The sequence below is a fragment of the Lacerta agilis genome, chromosome 12, assembly GCF_009819535.1.
Source record: "Lacerta agilis isolate rLacAgi1 chromosome 12, rLacAgi1.pri, whole genome shotgun sequence".
Taxonomy (NCBI): Eukaryota; Metazoa; Chordata; class Lepidosauria; order Squamata; family Lacertidae; genus Lacerta; species Lacerta agilis.
In genome coordinates this window covers 46856461-46879094 of record NC_046323.1, presented here as the reverse complement: position 1 = coordinate 46879094, position 22634 = coordinate 46856461, and the positions used below count along the sequence as shown (strand labels likewise).

Below are 22634 nucleotides of genomic sequence, written 5' to 3'. Positions count from 1 at the left end.
GCATGGTCAGTGTCCAGGGATTATTGCAGTCCTGCAACCTCTGGAGGACCACAGGCTTCCCTTCTCTGGTCTTATAACAGGAAGGTTTGCATCACACTCTTAAATCAATTACTGTGGCAGATCTGAAAGAACGTTTGTACTGGTCTTATGCTAGTCTGTCAAGACTTCCCTCAAAGGATTCATGGGAAGTGTGATTGTCAGTGCCTGGAATTCTCTACAGATCTGCAACCACTTGAAGAACTGCAATACCCTGGATTGCCAGGAAAGGGAGAGATCTCTGCTAAACCTGTTTTGAATCTGTGATATAAATGTCCTTATGCAGGGTCCGTCCCCCTCACAAGGACAATTGCTCTCCTTTTAAAACATGCTTTCTACTATCTCATACAAATCACAGCTCTATGCCTCAAAATTCACACCAGTTGTATAAAATAAATAATAAATGTTGGAAAAGTAAGGAAAAAGAAGGTACTTTTTATCATATGAGGTGGGAATGTAAGACAGTGAAGGACTTCTGGGAAATGATTTATAATGAGATTTTTAAAATGTTGAAATATACATAAAAAAACAGAAGCCCTTTTACTTGGTATTGAAGGTACAGAGATTCATAAGCATGATAAAAAAAATGTTTTTATATGCGACAACTGTAGCAAGAATACTATTAGCCCAACAACGGAAGCAGGAAGAACTACCAACAGAAGAAGAGTGGCAGTTGAAATTGATGGATTATTCCGAGTTGGCGAAATTAACTGGGAAAATTTGGAACCAGTAAGACCAGACTTTCCTGAAGAACTGGAAGAAATTCACGATATATTTGAAAGACAATTGTAACCAATTGACATCCCTTGTAGGGTTACAAGAAGTTTTGTAAGGAGAACTATATGAATTACTGTATTGCGAAAGAGGACTAAGAAGGAGTTTATTTAGGATTTGGATTTTACAGCAATAACTATAATAATAAAATGCAAAATTAGAAAGGAAGTTAGAAAACTATCAGTCGAGGTTGATGGAAGTCCTAGTGTGGGAATACGTTTCTAGGTGCTCCTGCACCTTGCCGCAGCACAGTAACTTTCCGCGCTATGCACAGAAGGCAAAGAGATCTGGCAGAGGTTTGCTGCCTGGATCCCTCCACGCCTGCAACAAAGCGTGCCAAAAAAAGCCTCTGATAACGGCCAGGAAGCAGTTTCCCGCCCGGAAACTCAACCAAATACAGTGTTGTGATTGGTCTATATTTATGTTATGACGTTGTTCAGTTTATCAATAAATGGCCCCTGCTCTCTGTAGCGTTGTGTAGAGTGCGCGAGACAAGCCAAGAGAGAACCACCGTGCGAGACAAGCCAAGAGAGAAAGAAAGCGAAAGAGAAACCAACGCACAGAGTAGTAGTTGGGAGAGCGCAACTCCACCATTGACTGCAGTCTCTTAGTCTCTTATTTATTTTAGTTTTATTTTGGCCGCCTTCTTATTTTTGGCCGCACCTTTTGCTCAGCCTATCCTTTCCTCTCCAGAATCTCCGGAACCTTCAGAAACGACCTTCAGAACTCCAAACAATTCCTCACGACCTTCAGCTTCATAACCAGCGGACCCTTTCACAACCAGTGGGAGCAGGCATTCCGGGAATTACTGGTTGTCCCAGATGTTGGTTATCCCCACATCCTAGGCAGTGATAGCCAAAGGTCTGTTATGTTGTTTAAGATGGGATGTTATGTTTGGAAAACGTGTGTAAAAACCAATAAAAATTATATTAAAAAATAAAAACAAAATTCACACTCCAGCAATCCAGTGGTGCTGTTAGGTAATTTTTAAACTCTGGACTCAATGGTTATGGGGTCTGGGGTCTCTGCCTCCCTGCTCATTTTCCTGAGTGCAGGGCCCTAGATGGGCTGGCCTGATGTCTTGCTCTATTAGCACTGACCGCCATTGTCCTGTATATTTCACACAGAGATCAATGGGACCTGCTCCCAAGTAAGTTGCACATAAGGATTTCAGCAAGAGAATGGGTAGGAATCAAACCTCCCCCTATTCACATTCTCCGCATGCGTGGGAAGGATGCAATCTATATGAAAGAGGACTAGCAATTTACACTTTGGAAATTCAAACTTCTTCTGACTCAAGAATGTTTTTGCTGTTTCAAATATGGTTTTTATTTTAAGTCCACCAAGTTCCTTGTTTAATAGGCACTTCTACCTACATGGTCGGCTTCCATGTTCTTTAATCATTTTGAGGTCAATCTATGGAAATTGTATAAAAAGTGGCATTTCTCATTCTGAAGATGAAAACAAACTTAAGAGCAGACAATCAAGCTGTTTGCATGAGGCCTTACAGATTAATCAGCTGCAAAAGAAACAAACAAAAACCAAGTGAAAACCTAGAATTGGCTAAACTTACAGACTCAGTCAGAAATCATTCAAAGGAGAGAATAAGGAGAGGATGGGATTTTTAAAAAATAAAATGTATGAAAAATGGAGGTTCCCAGATCATCACTTGGCTTGGCGTAGATTAAAATCCCACTGGCAACCAGAATGTTTCTCCACAGATTTTCCAACTGAATACAGATATTTAGGAAAAGGAATTATCAAGTAACGTTCATGGGTAGCGGGAAGTCATGTTAGGAATCAAGGAGTCAAGTCAGAAGTTGCAAAAGATGGCTTGCACTCTCTATGAAGAATTGTATTTGAAAATGCTTGGTTTTGAGGCTTTTTTCATTTCTGTTTCTTTTTCATTGCTGATATGCTTTTTATTTTTTCTTTCTTTCTTCTTCTTTTAATATTCTGATTAGCTGATGTGTGTATATGTATATGTGTGTGTAAAATCAAAATAAAATTTACCGTAATTTTTTAAAAAAAGAAATGCTTTTAAATAAATAAATTAAAGGGGGGAACCTGCATCGAAACTCACAAAAACAACTCCAGGAAGAGATTTGTTTAAAGACATTCTAATTCACAGGTTTTCAACCTTTTTTGAGTCCACGGCTCCCTTGACCAACTACATTCTTTCTGCAGCACCTCTGTGGGGCTCTGGAACCTAGTTATGTCACCCCTGCAGAGCTGGCAGCCCCTCACCCCTTTTCGAGCACCCTCCCTTATGGAGTGTTCCCTCAGCCACCTTTCCTCTCCCCTCTCCTTGGGAGTCCTCCAGGCAGCCACTTTTGCTGTCCCTGGTCTCTGAGCTGCCCACCCCACCCCAAAGAGAGGTGCCTCCTCACACTGCCCCACTGGCAGAAACAGTCCCCCCCCACTCATTCATCCCGAGTTGCCCATATTGTATATTTGTGGTGGGTTTTAATTTTTGCAAGCTGTTTGGGGAGCCAATGTCTTGGGTAGCATACAGACGATAAAATAAAATGGCTTCTCCAGAGTCAGTCTTGAATGAAAAGGTTTTTAAGCAAAGGTTGGATGGCCACCTGTCATTTTGCATGATCTAGTGGGTTCCATAATCACTGCAGATGGTGACAGCAGTCACGAAATTAAAAGATGCCTGCTTCTTGGGAGGAAAGCAATGACAAACCTAGACAGCATCTTAAAAAGCAGAGATATCACCATGCCAACAAAGGTCCGTATAGTTAAAGCTATGGTCTTCCCAGTAGTAATGTACGGAAGTGAGAGCTGGACCATCAAGAAGGCTGATCGCCGAAGAATTGATGCTTTTGAATTATGGTGCTGCAAGAGACTCTTGAGAGTCCCATGGACTGCAAAAAGATCAAACTTATCCATCCTTAAAGAAATCAGCCCTGAGTGCTCACTGGAAGGACAGATCCTGAAGTTGAGTCTCCAGTACCTTGGCCACCTCATGAGAAGAGAAGACTCCCTGGAAAAGACCCTGATGTTGGGAAAGATGGAGGGCACAAGGAGAAGGGGACAACAGAGGATGAGATGGTTGGACAGTGTTCTCGAAGCTACTAACATGAGTTTAGCCAAACTGCGGGAGGCAGTGAAAGATAGGTGTGCCTGGCATGCTCTGGTCCATGGGGTCATGAAGAGTCGGACACGACTGAACGACTGAACAACAACAACAGTGGAGATTCCTGCATCAAAGGGGTTGAACTACAGGACCCTCCAACTCTATGATTCTATGAAATTGCCTCACAACAATTTATATGTGTGTGTTGTATGTGTGTGTCTTAAATATATCATCATTCTGCCTTCTCCGAGGAAGAAAAAGGTTTCTGGTCCTCATTCAAAGGCATCCTCCAAGGATTCCAGCATGGCAGGTTCTCAGCCGTCTGACAAAGCAGACACACTGCAGCTTGCCAAGTCTGTTATGGGCTACCACAACCACAAAGACATTAATATCACTTGACCAGAATTTGGAAGGGGCTGTGTGATGGACAGACCATTGGGGTCATCCTCCAGGAGACCCTCAGCCAATCATGGCAGGGAGGAGAAACGGCTAATCAGGAGAGAGAATGAGGATAGTAGAGAGAGAATTTGACAGTTTAACTGCCAGATGGAGTCTGGCTAGGGAAGTTGCTTAAGGGTTTGTCAGGCAGGATAAACCTGTTTGAATATTGTCATGGGAAAGAAATGGACCCAGAAAGGGGTGTCTTTTACAGAACGAGTGAAAGCAGTTAGCCATTCTAGGAGGAAAGAGATGTATTAGAAATAGCTCTGTTGTGGGGAATTATAAGTAAAGTTATTGCTCAAACCTAAAACAGCATTTCTGATGGAAAAAGTACTGTACCTTTAACAGTAAAACTGCTTTATCCTTCATTAGGCGCTTGTTAATAAAAATACAGTTTCCGCTTCCATCGTGCCTCAGCTTTAATTTACACCTAGTTCAGGAAATAAGTTGTCACAGGAACACCAATAGTAATAATCTTTGCAGCCAATTTATGTTGTACAAGTGCCCTGCCACAGATAGAGAATCCATGAATTCTCTTTTATATATATATTAATTTTTATTAGTTTTCCAAATTTTAACAAATCAATCCAAATTATTTAAATTTAATACATTTTTAAAGCGTAATTAGGTTTCCCGCTCCTGTTACAAACATATGTCCATTGCTTCCTGATGTTGCTGCTTCATTCTTCTTTAATCACCTTCTCATCTATTAATTTTAATCCATTTACATAGCTAGCCTTTGTTTTTTCCTTGCAATCAGCGAGAATCCCTGAATTCTCAGTTGTCCTAGACAAGGAGGTTAAATCAGCCCAGATGCGGTCATTTTGCCCCGCTCCCATCTTCACTGAGGGAGTTTGCCACAGGCGGCACCCCAGAATCAGTGGCTAAGGGAAGGTTTACCCTACCTTGAAAATGGGCCCTGCACTGGCTGTCCGCAGTGCTCCAGAGCCGTGCAGTGCCATCTTCACTACCTGTCAGGAGCCACTGGCCGTCTGGGCTGAGGCTCAGCCAGTTGATGCCTCCCTGGTGATCAGTGCAAACTTTCAGTGCTGAACTACTGCTCCCCATCCTGCGGGTTCCACAACAAGGCAGGAGCTGGGGTGGAGAGTCTCATAGGGTCCAACCCAAACAAGGATCAGGAGTAGGCCTTAAAACAGCAGGCTGCATCAAGCCAACTTCAAGGATCATCTTTGGTGCAAAAACAAACAGCAGGGGGATGTTGCGGTCTCTACAAAAAGTGAAAAAAAATGTATTATTAATAATAAGAGCAACAACACCACAATAACAAATGATACTAGATCGCTCAGGCACACAGCCATATTAGCCAGAAGCTTAACCATTAAGCTGGCCAACCCCTGCGCCTCCCCCATGAGTAAACTCATTATATTAAACATTTCGTTGTTTATTGTAACATGAGAATAACCCTGGAAAATAAACCCTGAAAAAATATCTGGAAACTTCGCCTGGTTAAAAACATGGCCAGACTTTTGACAAAAGCCCACTGGAGTGACCCTGTTTTTCCACATGTAAGCTTTCAGCTGAAACAGAATAGAACTCTACAATTCTATGATTCTACTACAGTTATTCCCAAATTGTATGCCAGAGCATTCTGGTATGACTTGGACAAACTACTTACTGAGCCTAAAGGAGGCTTGTCTGAGGCTCTGGGCGTGCCTTCTTTGAGAACAGGTAATTCTGCTGATCAGGTGTGATTGAATGATCCGATCATGCAATCATATCAGATGCAGACAAACAACAGAATTGCTTCTCCTTCCCTGCTGTCTGTGATTTTCACTGCTCTAGGCATGTCTCTTCTCAGATGCAAAAGGAGAGGAGACTTTGCTACCAGTGTTCCTTAGCAATCTGGAGTCTCGGAAGCTGCCCTGCCGAGTTTAGGCAAACTTACATTGAATGATGCACCTACATCACATGCCAGACCTTGGAGAATGGAGGGCTATAGTTATGGCTAAGAGTTGAAGCAACAAACTCTGTAGTTTATTCCATATGTTTTTCCTTGATCTCCCTCACCGCAAATAGTGGTTGCTACTCACAAGTGTCCAAAAGCTAAAGGGAAGACAAATTATTTTGACGCTAGCTGCTGTCATTTCAATAAAAGCCAAGGCTGCGCTAAGGTTGTGCCAAAGAAAATCAAACTCTGTGACCAGAATAGACATTGCAAATATTATGCATATCCTTAGTTTGCATACACTTATCCTGCTTCAAAAATCCAGGTTTTAAAAATGCTTGGAATTCTTTGGCAAAGGTTAAAGGATACTGAGAATATGTGGGCGGGGGGGGGGGCACAGAGCTGCCTAAGATTAGTAAATTCCTTTGTGGAAACACACATACAAAACCATTTCTGCAATAAATCTCAGTGGGAGGGCAGAAGGGGTGGCAGTTATTTATCCCAGCAAGTGGCTCTCCAACTCCTTGATCCCAGGAGAAAATAGTCTCTAGATACCATGGGGTTTGTCTTTAATCTGCACAAGGCTGCCCGGGCTAATATCTGCAAGCCAAAGGGAAGCCTGTCATAGCAAACTCTGCCTACACAAATTGTGACCCAGTAAGCCAAACACAGCCCACCAGCAAAATCTATCACAGCCCATCAAGAACTCAATACACTTCCTAGTTTTGCTTCCTGCCTGGGATTGGCAAAAATAAAACAGTAAATTGTGAAGCACCTGGCAGCCCTATTCCAAAAGCTAGAAGAAGTGGCAAAAGGAAAGCATACAGATAAGGCTCCATCCATCTTTCCATTCCATCATATGGCAGTAATTTACTCCCCTGAGGGAGGGGCTGTAGCATGCAGAAGGTCCCTGGTTCAATCCTCAGCATCTCCAGGTAAGGATAGGAGAGTCTCATGTCTGAAACCCTAGAGAGCTGCTGCCAGTCAGTGCAGGCAATACTGAGCAAGATAGGCCAATGATCTGGCTCCGTATAAGGCAGCTTCCTGGGCCCTGTGTTCCTGACCACAGTGAACTGCTCCTATTATCTTGAATGCAGCCTGAGTCAATATTAAAACTGGCCACAGGGTGAAGCTTGGTACATTCCTCCTCAAGCCACGTTTATTTACTTTCTTACAGTATTTATATTCTGCCTTTCATTTAAAAACAACCCACAATGCAATTTACAGTAAAGAAGTTTAAAATATAGGGCCCGAAGAGGCTAACATGTGGCCCTCCGAATGCTGGTGGACTCCCAACGCTCAAGGCCAATGGCTAGGGGATAATGAGTGTTGTAGTCAAACATCGTCCAGAGGGACAGAGTTTAGCCGCTCCTGCTGTAAATTATATTTGAAGCCTTGATTCTTGCATCCACTCTAGGAACAGACGTAATATAAGTGCAGCTATGAGGAGGGTTTTCCTAGTGGTGCAGCAATAATTGCATAGTCCCTTCCAGCTATACAATTCTATGATTCTATGTGCAACACCAACACTGCCTTTGAGGCCGCCTCGTGTGCCGTTCATGTGTTGGTTAGAGCATGGTGCTGATAACGTCAAGGTCGCAGGTTTGATCCCTGTATGGGGCAACTGCGTATCCTTGCACTGCAAATGGTTGGAGAAGGATGATTCTCAGGGTCCCATCATCCCTGATAGACCACACTAGCTATGGATGATGGACTCCAACATCTGCAGGCCCACAAGTGCCCCGATCCCTGCCCTACATGAAGGCCTTTAATTTTTAAAATCAAAATTATTTTAAAATTCAGCCCACTCCCAAGGGTGGTGCAGATATTTTATATTCCATCTCAGGTATCCCCTATACCTCAATCCTATACATGTTTACTCAATAGGCAATCCCATTAAACTCAATGGGGCTTATTATTCCTAACTCTTTTTAAAGAGCACAGGATTGTAGCCTAAGGTGTGTAGCCTCAGGTGTTAAAGCACCTTTCTAGTTTCCAAGTCCACACGCACAGGGAAAGAGGTTGGCCAGGGGAAAAGCAACCCGAAAAAGGTCTTCCTTATGGAATCGCTTCCCCCTTTGACCGCAGGATATTAACCTTCCTAAATGGGGGGGGGGGGCGAGAGAGAAAGAGAGAGAGATACAGAAATGGACCCCTTCGAGGGCGGGAAAACTCAGGGAGCAGCCAAGACCCCTTTCGCCTGCCTCGCCCAGGAAGGGAGACAGCCAACTCCTCCCCATAACCATGTCTGTGCTGCTTCCCTCACGCCACCGCGTCCCCACCCCCCATGTCTGGGTGGGCTGAGGCTTCCCTCGCCTCCTCTAAAAAGACCCCCCCTCCCGACTTCCCTCACGGCCCGTTTAAACAAAAAGAAAGAGAAGCCTCAGGGCTCTGTCTGTAACCCTCGCCCACAGGATACGGAGCAGATCCTGCTCGCTCCCCTCCCCCTCTGAAGTAAAAGGGGGCCGCGCGTGCACACACACACACACACACACACACACAACTAGCAACGCCCCCGACCCAAATCCGCAGCGCCCACCCCCCACGTCTCTCCTGTTTCCTTTGCGCGCGCACCGCAGATATGCCTGCAGTCCTCCTCTCCGCTTTGTTTCCTGTGTCCCCCCCCTCACGCAGCCCCCCTCCTCACAGCATTCTTGGTTTCTCAAAAGTTTCCCTCAGGACCCCCCCCCCAAGGCTCCCCTATAATAACTCCAGCTGCTTCCCTCGCCACCGCCACACACACAAACACACACGAATTTGTGTATTTCTTTTTCCTATCCTGAGGACAGAAAGAAGAAGAAAAAAACCCTTTCTCGTGTAAAAATAAAAATAAAAATCAGCACATCGCTCTCCTCTCCAGAGTCACACAACTCCCCACGGCTCGACGGCGTTTGGGTTTTTTTATTGGGCTGCCGCTTCCCTCAGCGAACCTCTTCTCTTCTTCCCCCTTGGGTGCCACACGTTGGGTGCCTTCCCAAGACCCCTTCAGTGGGGAGTGGGCCCTTTTTTTTTTTGTAGGAATGAGGAGGGGTTTCAGAGCCAGATTGGTGAGGGAGTAATATAATGAGGGAGCAGAGTACAAGGGTGCGAATTAGCCCCACACGATGACCCCCATGACCTGAGCTGCGCCTGCCTTCTTCCCTCAGCAATCTGTGTGAAATGTCCCGAGAGAAGCATCCATTCCCAACTGTGCAAGTTTCCCACCCACAGGGAGTCACATCTCTCTTGCGCCTCTGTCCATTTCTCCACAAAGCTACATCATAATTCATTTTCTAAACAATAAGGCAAATCAAGTCTGCACACCCCCAGCTCTCCCACACAGCACCATTCCCATGTTTCCGCCTAGCAATCTTGCAGATTTTCAAAAAAAATAATTATTACATGTAGACACAGCACACAAGAGTTGCTCGCTTACTTCAGTTCAAATCCCCATCCCAAGGGGAAATCCTCTCTGGTGTCGTTGGAGAGAAGCCAAATCAGCAACCACGCACACCCCCTTTCGCCTTGAGAGAAGCTTCATCCAAAAATGTTATCTTTTTACGCACAAACTACAGCCAGGCGAACAAGCAAAAAACAAAATTAAAATCAGAAAGTGCAGGGATCCGCGCTGTAGGATCAGGCTTCCTCACATTGTTCCAGGGGGGTGGAAGGAAAAATCCTAGAGGACACAAACTCCAGAGAGCAAACCAATCTAGTAACCGCAAAACTCATTTCCAGGCAGATCTCATTTCCTTCCATGATAAGGGGAAAGAAAGAAAGAAAGAAAGAAAGAAAGAAAGAAAGAAAGAAAGAAAGAAAGAAAGAAAGAAAGAAAGAAAGAAAGAAAGAAAGAAAGAAAGAAAGAAAAGGGGGTGACAGATTGCTGGGTTAATGGAGCCAAATAGTTTTGCCCGGACTCTCAGGCAGTTCCTAAATCCTAACTTTCTCCAGTGGCTTTTTGCATCATAATAAGAAGGTGCCTATGCAGATCCTGAGTCTGAGTTTAGCATAATTCATTGGGGCGGCTGTTGCAGCACTGCAGAGAGAAAAAATGGTTTTTAAAAATCTTCCTGTTTAGAGAGACTAGCTGCCTTTTGTCTCCAGTTCTTACCCCCTTCAGTTGTGTGTGAAGAAGACTCATCTGAACTGCTTGCCAAGATCCCTGCAGGACTCCGAAAACCTCTCTCTCTTTCTCTCTCCTTTTACCCAGTTCTCCCCCAAAACTTTTTCACTGTTTCTTGGATTAATACAGTTGTACAGAGCATAACTTGTCTGTCTTTTCACGCTCTGCGGGGGATCAAATACCACCCCTCAGATTTCTACAAGGTCCTAAAGAAAGCTGAATTAAATAGCAGAAACTACTAGGATCTGCAGCACAAAGAGTGCCGCAAGACTCTTCGCTGTTTTTACTAGGATTTAAACTTCTCAGCAACAGATTATTGGAAATGCATAATGCCTTGTGGTATATAAGTGATGTGGAAAGTTTTGTATCTCAAGGTGCTAAAGGAACAGCTGTTACTCCACACACAATATGGAATTCCTAGGAAGGCAAGACGTGAGGGCAATGGGGAGTGTGAGGATGAGCAAGAGAAGCCTTGGCCGGATCAGAACTTGGCCTTTATCAGATGTGTCAGTCTAGCTCAGTGTTGCCTTCTCTGATTGGCAGCCACTCTGCAGGGTTGCACTGTACTGTAGTTTTCTTGGGGGGTGTATGGGGTGTTAGGGGATAGGTAGTACCTCTGGTGGGGGACATGTCATGCTCCTTCTGGGGTGGACTGTCCACTTTTGGTCCCCACCCTGCACTCAGCTCTCACCTATGGCTGCTAGAAGCGGGCCATTCCATGAAAAATGAGCCTGATAAGAATGCTAGATGAGCGCTGGACTTTGGTGAGGAAGATTCCAAACGTGCAGTCTAACCATTTTTTAAAAAGCTAAAGACAAAAGAAGTTTATTTTATGGACCTTCTTTTCAAAAGTCCATCCACGTAGTCTTCACAGAAGTGTTCAAGTTAAAAGTTTTCTGATGATTGTCCCACCCGTGACAGCATTTTTTCCTTAATTTTGTATCATTAAATTTCTTAAACTTAATTCCTGATTGCATAGTTGTAACCAATAGACATTGATTTAAATAGATATGCTGAGTTTATCATTGATTCACCTCCCAACTCACAGAGTTTTTCCATAAATCAAACTTATCTCAAGCTGCATGTCCTTTTTTTGTCCCACCCGTGACAACACTTTTAACATTTAATAAAATTGTCAAAAATATCCATAAAAATAATAAAAAATTAGTAAAATGTTCAGCATCTTATTAAGAACATAGTTTAAATTTTGGTTGTTAATTTTTATGTGTATTTACATTGTTACACATGTGTGAATACCAAAAAACACGGTCAAAGTGTCCCACCCGTGACAGTGGAATGGCCCAACTGCTGTTAGCATGCGGCAGTGACTGCACTCCAGGAATGGCTTTGACTGGCTGGCTAAACCAGGTGAAGGTAGCCAATAGGCAGGGCCGTCTCATAATAGGGGCTGGGTGGCGCGGTGCACCAGGGCGCCAGGCCCCCCAGGGGCGCCCCCGCGAGCCCACCGGCATACCAGGCGCTCCCTCCCCAACCCGCGCCCGCCCCCATGGGCGGGCGGGCGCTCGCGCACCGGCGGGCAAGCTACAAGCCGGCTGCCCTCCGGAGCCCCAGCTGGAGCGCTGGGAAGGGCGCGCAAAGCCCCGTGCCGCTCCAGCGCATGCCCCTCATCCCCTGCTCGCCCACCTCCCTCCTGCGCTGGCCGCCCCTCGGGGGATGAGGGGCGTGGCGCTGGAGTGGCGCGGGGCTTTGCGCGCCCTTCCCAGCGCTCCAGCTGGGGCTCTGGAGGGCGGGCGGCTTGCAGCGCCACGCCCCTCATCCCCCACTCGGCCACCCCCCCTCCCGAGGGGCGGCCAGCGCGGGAGGGACGTGGGCGGAGAGGCAGCCCACCGGGGGCGCCGAAGGATCGTCGCACCAGGGCGCCCGATCCCTTTAAGACGGCACTGCCAATAGGTCTCAAACCCTCCGTGAGTTAGGGACTTCCTCTACATGTGAAGACAGGTTCAGGCGGATTGACCGAACAAGACCAATGGTGGGTCCATCAGTCAATAAGGTGGTTTCTGCATGAGCTGTAGAGGGAAGTGAGGGGCAGATGGGGCTCGCCAACCTGGGAAGGTAGCCCATCTGGGAGAAGGAAGACTCTGATCCTAAACCTCCGCTGCTTTGTGGGATATCTTCAGAAGAAAAGGCTAAGGAGTAAACCCTACACAAATCTGGAATGGAGTCCCTAAGAAGGTTGGATGGCACCTTGAACACTTCCTTCAGGCAATTCCTGTACACACTGTCCAGACTTGTACCCCGGGGAGGTCACTTGGGTGCTGCTAATGCAGCGGTTTGACTTCAGCCCTGGAGGCACACTCCATTGTCTCTCAAGACAGGCAGATGCCAACAACACAGTCATGGTTCTGGGAATTAAACCTAGAAGAACTATCTGCATACAAAGTGAATTTTCATACAGATAAAAAAAAGAGAGAGGTGACTACATAGAGGTGTATAAAATTATGCACGGTGCAATGGAAGTGTGTAATGAAAAGTGTTTATCCCTCTCTCGTTATACTAGAACTCAGGAACATCCAAAAAAGCTGAATGTTGGAAGATTCAGGAGTTAATTCATCCACTGCATAGTTAAAAAAACTATGGCAAGTTCTTAAAGAAATGGGAGTGCCTGATCACCTCATCCGTCTCCTGAGAAATCTCTATGTGGGACAAGAAGCTACAGTTAGAACTGGATATGGAATAACTGATTGGTTCAAAATTGGGAAAGGAGTACGACAAGGCTGTATATTGTCTTCCCTGCTTATTTAACTTATATGCAGAATTCATCATGCGAAAGGCTGGGCTGGATGAATCCCAAACCGGAATTAAGATTGCCGGAAAAAATATCAACAACCTCAGATATGCTGATGATACAACCTTGATGGCAGAAAGTGAGGAGGAATTGAAGAACCTTTTAATGAGGGTGAAAGAGGAAAGCGCAAAATATGGTCTGAAGCTCAACATCAAAAAAACTAAGATCATGGCCACTGGTCCCATCACCTCCTGGCAAATAGACATCACCTTGCCGACAAAGGTCCGTATAGTTAAAGCTATGGTTTTCCCAGTAGTAATGTACGGAAGTGAGAGCTGGACCATCAAGAAGGCTGATCGCCGAAGAATTGATGCTTTTGAATTATGGTGCTGGAGGAGACTCTTGAGAGTCCCATGGACTGCAAGAAGATCAAACCTATCCATTCTGAAGGAAATCAGCCCTGAGTGCTCACTAGAAGGACAGATCCTGAAGTTGAGGCTCCATTACTTTGGCCACCTCATGAGAAGAGAAGACTCCCTGGAAAAGACCCTGGTGTTGGGAAAGATGGAGGGCACAAGGAGAAGGGGACGACAGAGGATGAGATGGTTGGACAGTGTTCTCGAAGCTACTAACATGAGTTTAGGAGGCAGTGAAGGATAGGCGTGCCTGGCGTGCTCTGGTCCATGGGGTCACGAAGAGTCGGACACGACTGAATGACCGAACAACAACAAAATAGTTAAAGAGGCAGTGATGGCCACCAAGTTTAAGGACTGTAAAAGAGGATTAGTCTAGATGAATTCATGGAGGAGAAGGCTGCTAACCCTGATGACTACGTTCAACTTCATTCCAAACCAGGTGGGTGGATTAGGCTGGTTAATGGGGCAAGTGGGCTGCTCTGAGCAGAGCCTGCTGATGAATCTACCAGTGGCCTCTTCTTCCTGCTTTATTTTGCAGGAGCCACTGAGAGGCTGGAGGGCCAGGAGGACAAGGCAGCCAAATTAGTCCCAGCTGTGCCTCATTCCAGGTCAGGAAGTCAGGAACACATATCCAAGCAGCGAGTCTGAACAACCGTGTCATGCAGTGGCTCATAGGTCCATGCCATAAATCAGCCCTGCAAATAAAATGTATGCCTTAGTGCAGTCAGCTGTGCACTAATCTGTAGCACCAATCTGATATAGCTGGCTTATCTACCCTGATTACTCACTGTTCTATTCATGCAGTGCTGGGCTTTAAAGGCTGGATATAGCTATTTCAGCCATCGATATAATAAAACAGGGGTTTGCTCCCATTTCACCAAATAGTAGGAAGTTTCAAGAGCAGCTCTGTAAAGGATCGGTTTCCTTGTGAGAGAACAGTCTCAATTATCTTTTCTTGTAATATTATATTTACAAAAATAGGAAATGAACATGAAGAAGCAGGCAACAGCCAAGACGAATACTGCTGGGTTTTAACCTATGTTGGTTTCCCCCAAATCAAATAACATGCCATTTGAAACCCTCCCACACCTACAAGGCTCTTTAGCATTTAACTGGGGGAAAACAAAATGTGATTTCTGTCTCCCTCACTAGCTTCTCTCCAACTGTTTCTGTCAAATTCCCACCAAAACAACTAGACTGTGTTCAGTAGCAAGCTGCCACCAGTCATCAAAAGCCATCAGTACTAATTTAAGGAAGCACCTTTCAGCCAACAGTGCTCGCTGAAGAAAGATCTTTTAGCTATTGAATTACAAGAGTCTAGAGAAATTTTTATCCTCTCACTTGACAGCTATAACAACAGTATTAAGGGTAGTTCCCTTGCATCTGAAGTTTTGACTGAACAAACATTACCTCTGGCTAATCTGGCTTCTTTTTCATTTGGTGAATAAGCATTTAGACTCCCACGGCAAGCTTCAATTGCAGCTGGAACGAAATAAAAGAGGTAAAAAATAATGGCATTTGATCCTGCCTTGTTCTGCTTTCAAGAGGCAAAAGGTTTTGGACAAAACCACTATTTATGTTTACAAACAAAATAAACAACCTTATTAAGTTTTAAATGGAGAGAGGATAAAACTACTTCTGATTCCTGTTTTGTGGGGCCAAATCCAAAATGATTAGGAGTGCTATGGTCTTCTGCAGACAATAAAGGCTCTTTTGTTCTTTCTAGGAAGTGGAGCCAGCAATGTTTTAAAGGCCTAAGCAGTCAGTCTCAAGCCCCTTCTTTAAGCTGATCATAAACAACCAAGTGCCCAGCCATTCGAATTAACTTTCCTAGAGGATTAGCCCCCTGCACAGTGCAAGTCTATCCCATGTGATAAAAGCAAGAGGAGGTCAATATCCAGAAGCAGAGTCTCCAAGTTGCTCAGACTAGGGAGAAATCCTGACCGGGAGGCCTTCACAGTGTATCCTCTCACCTGCTCTGGTCTCCTGCTGTTAAGACGTTTTTGTTACACCTGAATGTCTACCCTGCCTAAAGACCCAGCAGAGACACCCACCTGGGAAATGAGACCTGTTGCTTGGAAACAGAATGTGCATTGTTTAAATGTGCGTGCACCCCACCCTTTTGCCCTGTAAAACCAGCACTTTTAATCGGGCCTGGGAACTATTGGCAGCCAGTGCACTTGGGCCAGGATCAGTGTAATATGTTCTATGTTGGCTGCTGAGGAAGAAACAGCCCTTTCTCTATGACCAGCATGGACATGCCGAAGGCTAGCAGAGAAGGGATGGGTGGGTCATTCTATCTCTCCTCAACCAGTCCACTTGGTAGAAGCAGTGGCATAGCATTGCTTGCTGGTGTCCAGGGCGGGTGGGTATGTGTTGGGCAGCAGGTGCCAGCCCAGCTAATGCTGCCAGAGTGACCCCACCCCCACCAGAGCAAAGCGGAGCTGCAATAAGCTGCCTGGCTGGCCAATGTAGCCCTTGGCAGGCGGAGAGGAGCACTGGGCCAGGCCATGCTGGGGGCACCTGCATGCTGGGGGCACCTTCTTCACGCCTGCTTGAAAATTGTGTGCCTGGAGCCACGAGCCCCTGGCACCCCACACGCTATGCCCCTGGGTAGAAATGTTTTTCCTAGCCAGCCAAGAGGTTATAAATACCTGCATTTCTATGCAGGCTTCAGATGACAACATGGAAATTAAAGCAACTCCGAATGGAAGGGGGGCCGGTTTCTGGGGGTGGCAGCCCTGGAAAGGGAAAATTTACAATATCCAGACCCCGAGGTGGCAGCTCGGGGGCAAGGGACATGGAATTAAGATTTTTACAAGAAGAAGGAGCCAAAGAATCGGAGGAGCCCAGATTGGAGATGAGGAACGCCCTGAGGCTCGATGCTGGGTTTGTTGTCGACGCTGCCTGGATCTGTGGACACTCAGAGGAAGACAATGGGAGATTTGGCTATGGAGAAAGACAGAAAAAGACAATGGACAGAGGAGGAGTGGGTTGAGGTATTAAATGTATAATCTAAATGGTCTGCCATGGCATCCGAAATCCGAGTGTGAAGTCTGTTAATTATAAGATTATTTTAAATAAGCAAGGAGATATTGAATTTTAAGTTAAAAGCAGCATGATAAAGGACAGAAGAAATAAGTTTAGCTATAAGAATATTTGGTTATGATTTAGGTTATAATGCTAAGACGGAGATAAGTAGGTTTGTTTTTTTTTAAGTAAAGTTAAATTTTTTATAGAGAAAAGTTGTTAAGGAAATAGTATATTGAATTAAAATCGAAGGTGAAAAGGCGGGGGAAGTCAAACGTCAAGATTCGGAACTAGAATTTTTTTTGTGTGTAAGGTATATAAACAAGAAGAAGAATCCTGACTTTATGTGTATTTGTATTTGTTTTTGTATTTGTAGGTGTGGGGTTGGGTTTGTGTTATATTATGAAAATGCTAATAAAATTCTGTTTAAAAAAAAAAGGAAATTAAAGCTTCTAGCCTCATGGCGTGCCGCGCGCACACACACACACACACAAACACTTGCAGGCTTCTAGCTTTTGTGGACTTACTTGATCAATGCATTGAATGTGTTAGAAAACCTATTATGGACTCCTGGACACCACCGTTCCTCTTCTACTTTTGTACTTACAGTATTACAAAAATGGAAAGTTGTTTCAATACACACTGGATTTTGTATAATACGTTTGGTACCTCTAATTATAAAGCACCCTTTTCAGCAGTGCATACATGGCTGCTGGTACAGCTGTTTTAGGAAAGGGTTACTGCCAGCAACCAGTTCCAGTCAAGCCAGCCATTTCCCAGGGATATTGTTGCATTGTTGGGATTTGAAAAACAGCACACACTCCTCCTAATAATCTACAGTAACCTGTTCCCTACTTTGGTGGAAGCTCTTGCTTCATTTGCAGTGAGCTGGCCTCTCGCCCAGCCTTGTCTATCTCTAACAATACATTCCTCAGGGGCTAAATCTAAGCACAAGCCAAAGGATATAAGTGTAAAAGTATATAAACAGGTCTTGGTCAACATTGCTCTTGTTTACACCAGAGATAAATGAGGAAATGGGACCCAAATTTTGAAATTGAAAACAAAATGAAGGAGCAAATAAATGAAATCTACCAGTGGCTGTTTCACATTTCAAAAAGCAACCTTCCTTTTTAGTTTGCAAGATTTGTTTGCAAACTAGCAACTGAAATGGAATGAAGATTGTTGTAATTATTTTTTCAAAGTAGGAAGAGTCTTATAAATAACTCCAGGGTTTTTTTTGTTGAAAAAACCACATAAGGTAGGAAAGGAAAGATGACTGGCAAGTAGGAAGATGAAGGTGAGCAAGTATCATTTCACATATTTAGAACTTGGTTGCAGCTTGGTTGCATGCTGAGTGGTGACCAGGTCCAGGGGTACAGCACTTGTCCAAGCTTGGATGAGACAATCCACCTGTCTCATCCAAGGTAGGTCTGGAGGGTAGAGCCACATGGACAGGATCCCCACCCCACAACCCCCAGTAATTGTTTTGTTATCATTTTCCCTGCATACCGTAACAAGACATCCCATTTAACCCATTTAATCTAACAGTGTTACAGAATCAAAATATACATAAACTCAGTGCTGGAGACCATTGTATCAATAACAATTTTCATACAGTAGTGGACAGGATGTTTCAGTAGTGGCCACCCATTTGTGGAATGGCAGCATCGGAACACGGGTAGCGCTGTGGGTTAAACCACTGAGCCTCTTGGGCTTGTCGATCGAAAGGTCGGCGGTTCGAATCCCCATGACGGTGTGAGCTCCTGTTGCTCGGTCCCAGCTCCTGCCAACCTAGCAGTTCAAAAGCACGTCAAAGTGCAAGTAGATAAATAGGTACCACTCCAGCGGGAAGGTAAATGGTGTTTCCATGCGCTGCTCTGGTTTTTCCAGAAGCGGCTTAGTCATGCTGGCCACATGACCCAGAAAAAACTGTCTGCAGAAGTGGACAAACGCTGGCTCCCTCGGCCTTTAAAGTGAGATGAGCGCCACAACCTCAGAGTCGTTCACGGCTGGACTTAATTGTCAGGTGTCCCTTTACCATCATGTTCCGTTTTTAGGTGCCAGGCTAATACTTCTTATTGACCCAGGATTTTGGTGGTTAAGTTAGCTGCTTCTGTGAGTCCTCATCTTTTTTAGTGGGGTGGGGTAGGGCTTGTACTTATTGTATTGTTGGATGAGCATTTTAAGGAATTCGTATTGCACATTGATTAGTAAATTGGCATTTAATTAATTTTACCTGCTTGCATTTTACCTCGTCAAGATCCTTTGAGGGTGTGTGTGTGTGTGTGTGTGTGTGTGTGTGTGTGTGACAGTGACAAACACAGTTGATAATAACATTCGCAACCCACTTCAGAAGGCTGCTTGGAAGGATGAAGTAGAAAAAGTGAAATGTTTTGCTGAAGTGAGAAATAATCGTTCCCTTCTCCTGCGCGAAAGACTGCAGTTAGCTGATTCATAAGCATCTGTTTCCATTCATTCCAGACTGCGTGCCCTGATACTGCTGGATTCCTTTCCAGTGCTGACTAGGGGGCCAAGGAGCGGTTTTGCTGCTAAACATAGCATATATACCCAAGATGACATGGTCTGAATATGGATGGATGCGGGAAGGAGCCTTTTATGAACTTCCTTTAACTCATCTGGTTTTGCAGACAGTCCTCCGACTCAACTTACACAGTGTAATCAGCGGTTTTGCTCTGACGAATGGAATGTGCATCCATACTCTGTCTTGCTCCAAGTGAAACAGGAGAGTCACTGCTGTTTCTGACCGAGCAAATGGAGCCCCCTTCCAGTCATTCTTAAAACTCGGAGCAGTTCCCACTTCCTTTCTCTTCCTTCATGTACATGATCAACAGTATCCCAGAGGTTACCAGCCTGATGCCCAGGGGCCCACTGAGGCCTTGTGCCTATAGGGTGCCCTCTGCCTGCTGAAATCAGCCTGGATAGAAGTCCCATCTAAGCTAGGTTGTTCTTCTTACTTACAGTGGTGGTTGCTGTCCCATGGCCAGCAAGGAAGCCAGATTCCATTGCCATTCCAATTGCCCTTTGTATATGTCATGGGATTGCTCCATCTTGCCCTTCACCTCCTAGGGCAAGGAAATGAGTTGAGCCAGCTCTGGAAATACTGCTTGTGGTACAATGGTGTTGCCTTGTTCGCCCTTCATCAGACACGGCCTGACATGTGAGCTTGTACAAGCAGAGGTTGAATTCACACGTAACAAAAACCTAGAACGACTTACTGTGCCTGGGTGTGAATGAGCAGCATGCTGGTGCACAAGTAATGCCTGGCTCCTCCCACTTTGCTTCTCCCAGGATGTAAGCAGGGTAAATGAACCTAGGGAGGCTGTGCTCACATTACCGCTTTAAAATGCTGCTGCGTTGTTATATCTCTCAATTCAGATTGAAGTGGATTCGGGGTGGGGTGGGGGAACACATCGAAACACAGTCTTTGGACTCAGCTACATTGTCAAAGAAAAAACAGTTTATATGCATTGTTCATGCATTCTTAACAGTGTGACACCAGATGGCGCTGTGGAGTTCCATTTTTGCCAACCCGATTTCTCATATAAAGTTCGCAATGCGTTTAAATCAAAATGCTTCTTTGATGTGTCTAGATCCAGCCTCTCAAGTAACAACCAAGTAGACGCAGGATTGTACATTATGTTGTGTGTCTACTGCTTCCTAAGCCAGCAGTGAGAGTGCATTTGGTGCAAAGTAAACAGCAGTGTATACACAGCCAAATATTTAACTTCTCGTTGCGTTGCTCATGGTCTGCTGTTCCCTAACAAGCCGCTATCACTAGTCATCCTTAAGCTGTGGTTTGTTGTTGGCTTACAGGTTGTGGCTTTTGACGTGACAGGAAGTTGGTTATCCTGGCCGGTTATCCTGCTAATGCCAGGGGAGGAGCAAAGTGGGAGACATGGTAAAATGTGCTGCAAGAAATTGGGTAATAATAATAATAATAATAATAATAATAATAATAATAATAATAATAATTTATTTGTACCCCGCCCATCTGGCTGGGTTTCCCCAGCCACTCTGGGCGGCTTCCAACAGAGATTAAAATACAAGAAAACCAGTCATCAACGTGGATTCTGTGATGGAAGTGAGTGATGTATCAGATTTTGTTTACCTTTTTTAAAGGACGAGTGGATAGAACCAGTGGTGGAGGAAGGGGGGTGCAGTAGGTGCTGGCCGCCCCGGGTGTCATCACTGAGGGGGAGGGGTGACAAAATGAAAAAAATTGTGTTTTGTTTTTTTAAAAAAAATTGGGCTCATGAAACTTTTTAGTTCAGTCAACAAACTCAACAAAACACGGCTGGCACTGGGCACCACACCACAGGGGCCGGCACTTACCACGGGGCCTGCACTGTGCCCAAGCCACGTGTCTCTCCTTGGAGTGACGTGGTGGATTGGGTGCCTGCAGGCTCGGCGCTGCCTGAAATGGCAGCGTGGAGCTTGCTCCTGCCCACCACATCTCCCTCAGCCGCCCTACAGCTGAAGGGGAGGCTGTGAAGAGGCTACACGCAGCGCGCCCCATCCCCATAGGCAGCTCGCCCCCGGCTGCCCCGGGCACCCAAGCGGCTAGCTACGCCACTGGATAGAACTGGGTGGGTGCACCAAGACAGGCACCCGTTGTGCTGAATGCACAGAGAGGTGTGCAAGGTGATTCACTGCAAGTACACAATAGTGTGTGAACGGCCCCATCTTTGGTATGAGCCCCACGAGATTCCAAGAGACATTATGGAATGTGCCAGCTTCCCAATGGTTAACCGTAACCATTAAATGCTGTGAAAGTGGCTCAGTGGGTTTGGGGGGGGGAGGCCATCATTGCTAGGGCTGGGAAGGATGGAAAGCAGTTAAGGTGCCTTTCAAATTCCACTAGTACCCCCAAACTATCTGTGAAAACCTCAGGGTTTCTTTCTGTAAACCCAGAAATAACATTTCTGCCACATTTCACCCACCTTTGGGAGCTATAAAGCACTAAGCCAAAGTACAGCCTGAGGTTTTCCATTCTGTTATATGATTATTAATTGCGGTGGGGAGGAATAAATGCATGAAAGTTTGCAAAGCACCCCTCTTCTACCCAGAGTAGAGAACAAATGGACTTATAAAGCTCACAGCAGGAGCACCAAATTGCCTCTGGAGACCTGGGTTCAGTTTTCACGTCAATCAAAAAGAGACACACATGAACCTGAACTTGAACCAGCCATTTTACGGTCCTGCTCATATGGTCAGCAGCCTTGTTGCCATTTTCTCAGGAAGCAGAAGAACCACTTTACACAGCAGGGTGTTGGGAGATGCCGCGCTGCGGTCTGTTAACATTTCCTGTGGGAAGTATCCAGGCCAAGTCACAGTTTAGAGCAAAAAGAAGATGGCCCTGCCATGTTTCCACAGGGGACAAGTGCGCTTACACACAAACACCCACGCACCTGAAGTATGGGCATGAACACATTGCAAACCGGTTGCGTGGAATCTTTATCAACCTGAAGGCCACATGAGTGGCCTTGCTTCTGAACTTCTTGTTTCTTGGACAGGTGGGAAGTGTGAACCAGTATGTGGCAGTGGGTGGGTTTGAAAGAGGGACTAGACAAATTCATTGAGAATAATGCTATCACAGACCCTCCAAGTGTCCTTATTTTCCAGGGACAGTCTTGGATTTACAGAAGCCGTCCCAGTTTCTGATTTGATGCTGGAATGCCCCACTTTTCCTTGTTGTTGTTCAGTCGTTCAGTCGTGTCCGACTCTTCGTGACCCCATGGACCAGAGCACACCAGGCACGCCTATCCTTCACTGCCTCTCGCAGTTTGGCCAAACTCATGTTAGTAGCTTCGAGAACACTGTCCAACCATCTCATCCTCTGCCGTCCCCTTCTCCTTGTGCCCTCCATCTTTCCCAACATCAGGGTCTTTTCTAGGGAGTCTTCTCTTCTCATGAGGTGGCCAAAGTACTGGAGCCTCAGCTTCAGGATCTGTCCTTCTAGTGAGCACTCAGGGCTGATTTCTTTAAGAATATATAGGTTTGATCTTCTTGCAGTCCATGGGACTCTCAAGAGTCTCCTCCTTAGGACGTCCCTATTTTCCTCGGACAAATGTTGGAGG

The 22634-nt window shown here is 45.4% G+C and overlaps 1 protein-coding gene across 5 annotated transcripts in view; it reads right to left on the bottom strand.

The window, feature by feature from the left end:
- Positions 1–14978, bottom strand: part of WDR86 (WD repeat domain 86) — a 36265-nt gene extending 21287 nt beyond the window's left edge. For 2 of the 5 annotated variants that reach the window (XM_033165465.1, XM_033165469.1), the window contains exons 1-2: positions 9658–9693; positions 5242–5564 (exon numbers count right to left, since the gene is read on the bottom strand). In XM_033165465.1, coding sequence (XP_033021356.1) covers positions 5242–5404 — 163 coding nt within the window. In that variant the 5' untranslated portion in view covers positions 5405–5564; positions 9658–9693. Of the gene's footprint in view, positions 1–5241; positions 5565–5972; positions 6304–9657; positions 9694–10332; positions 10533–14916 lie in introns of those variants that run through there. The other 3 variants (XM_033165467.1, XM_033165466.1, XM_033165468.1) reach the window with 3 other exon arrangements.
- Positions 14979–22634: the final 7656 nt, after the last annotated feature.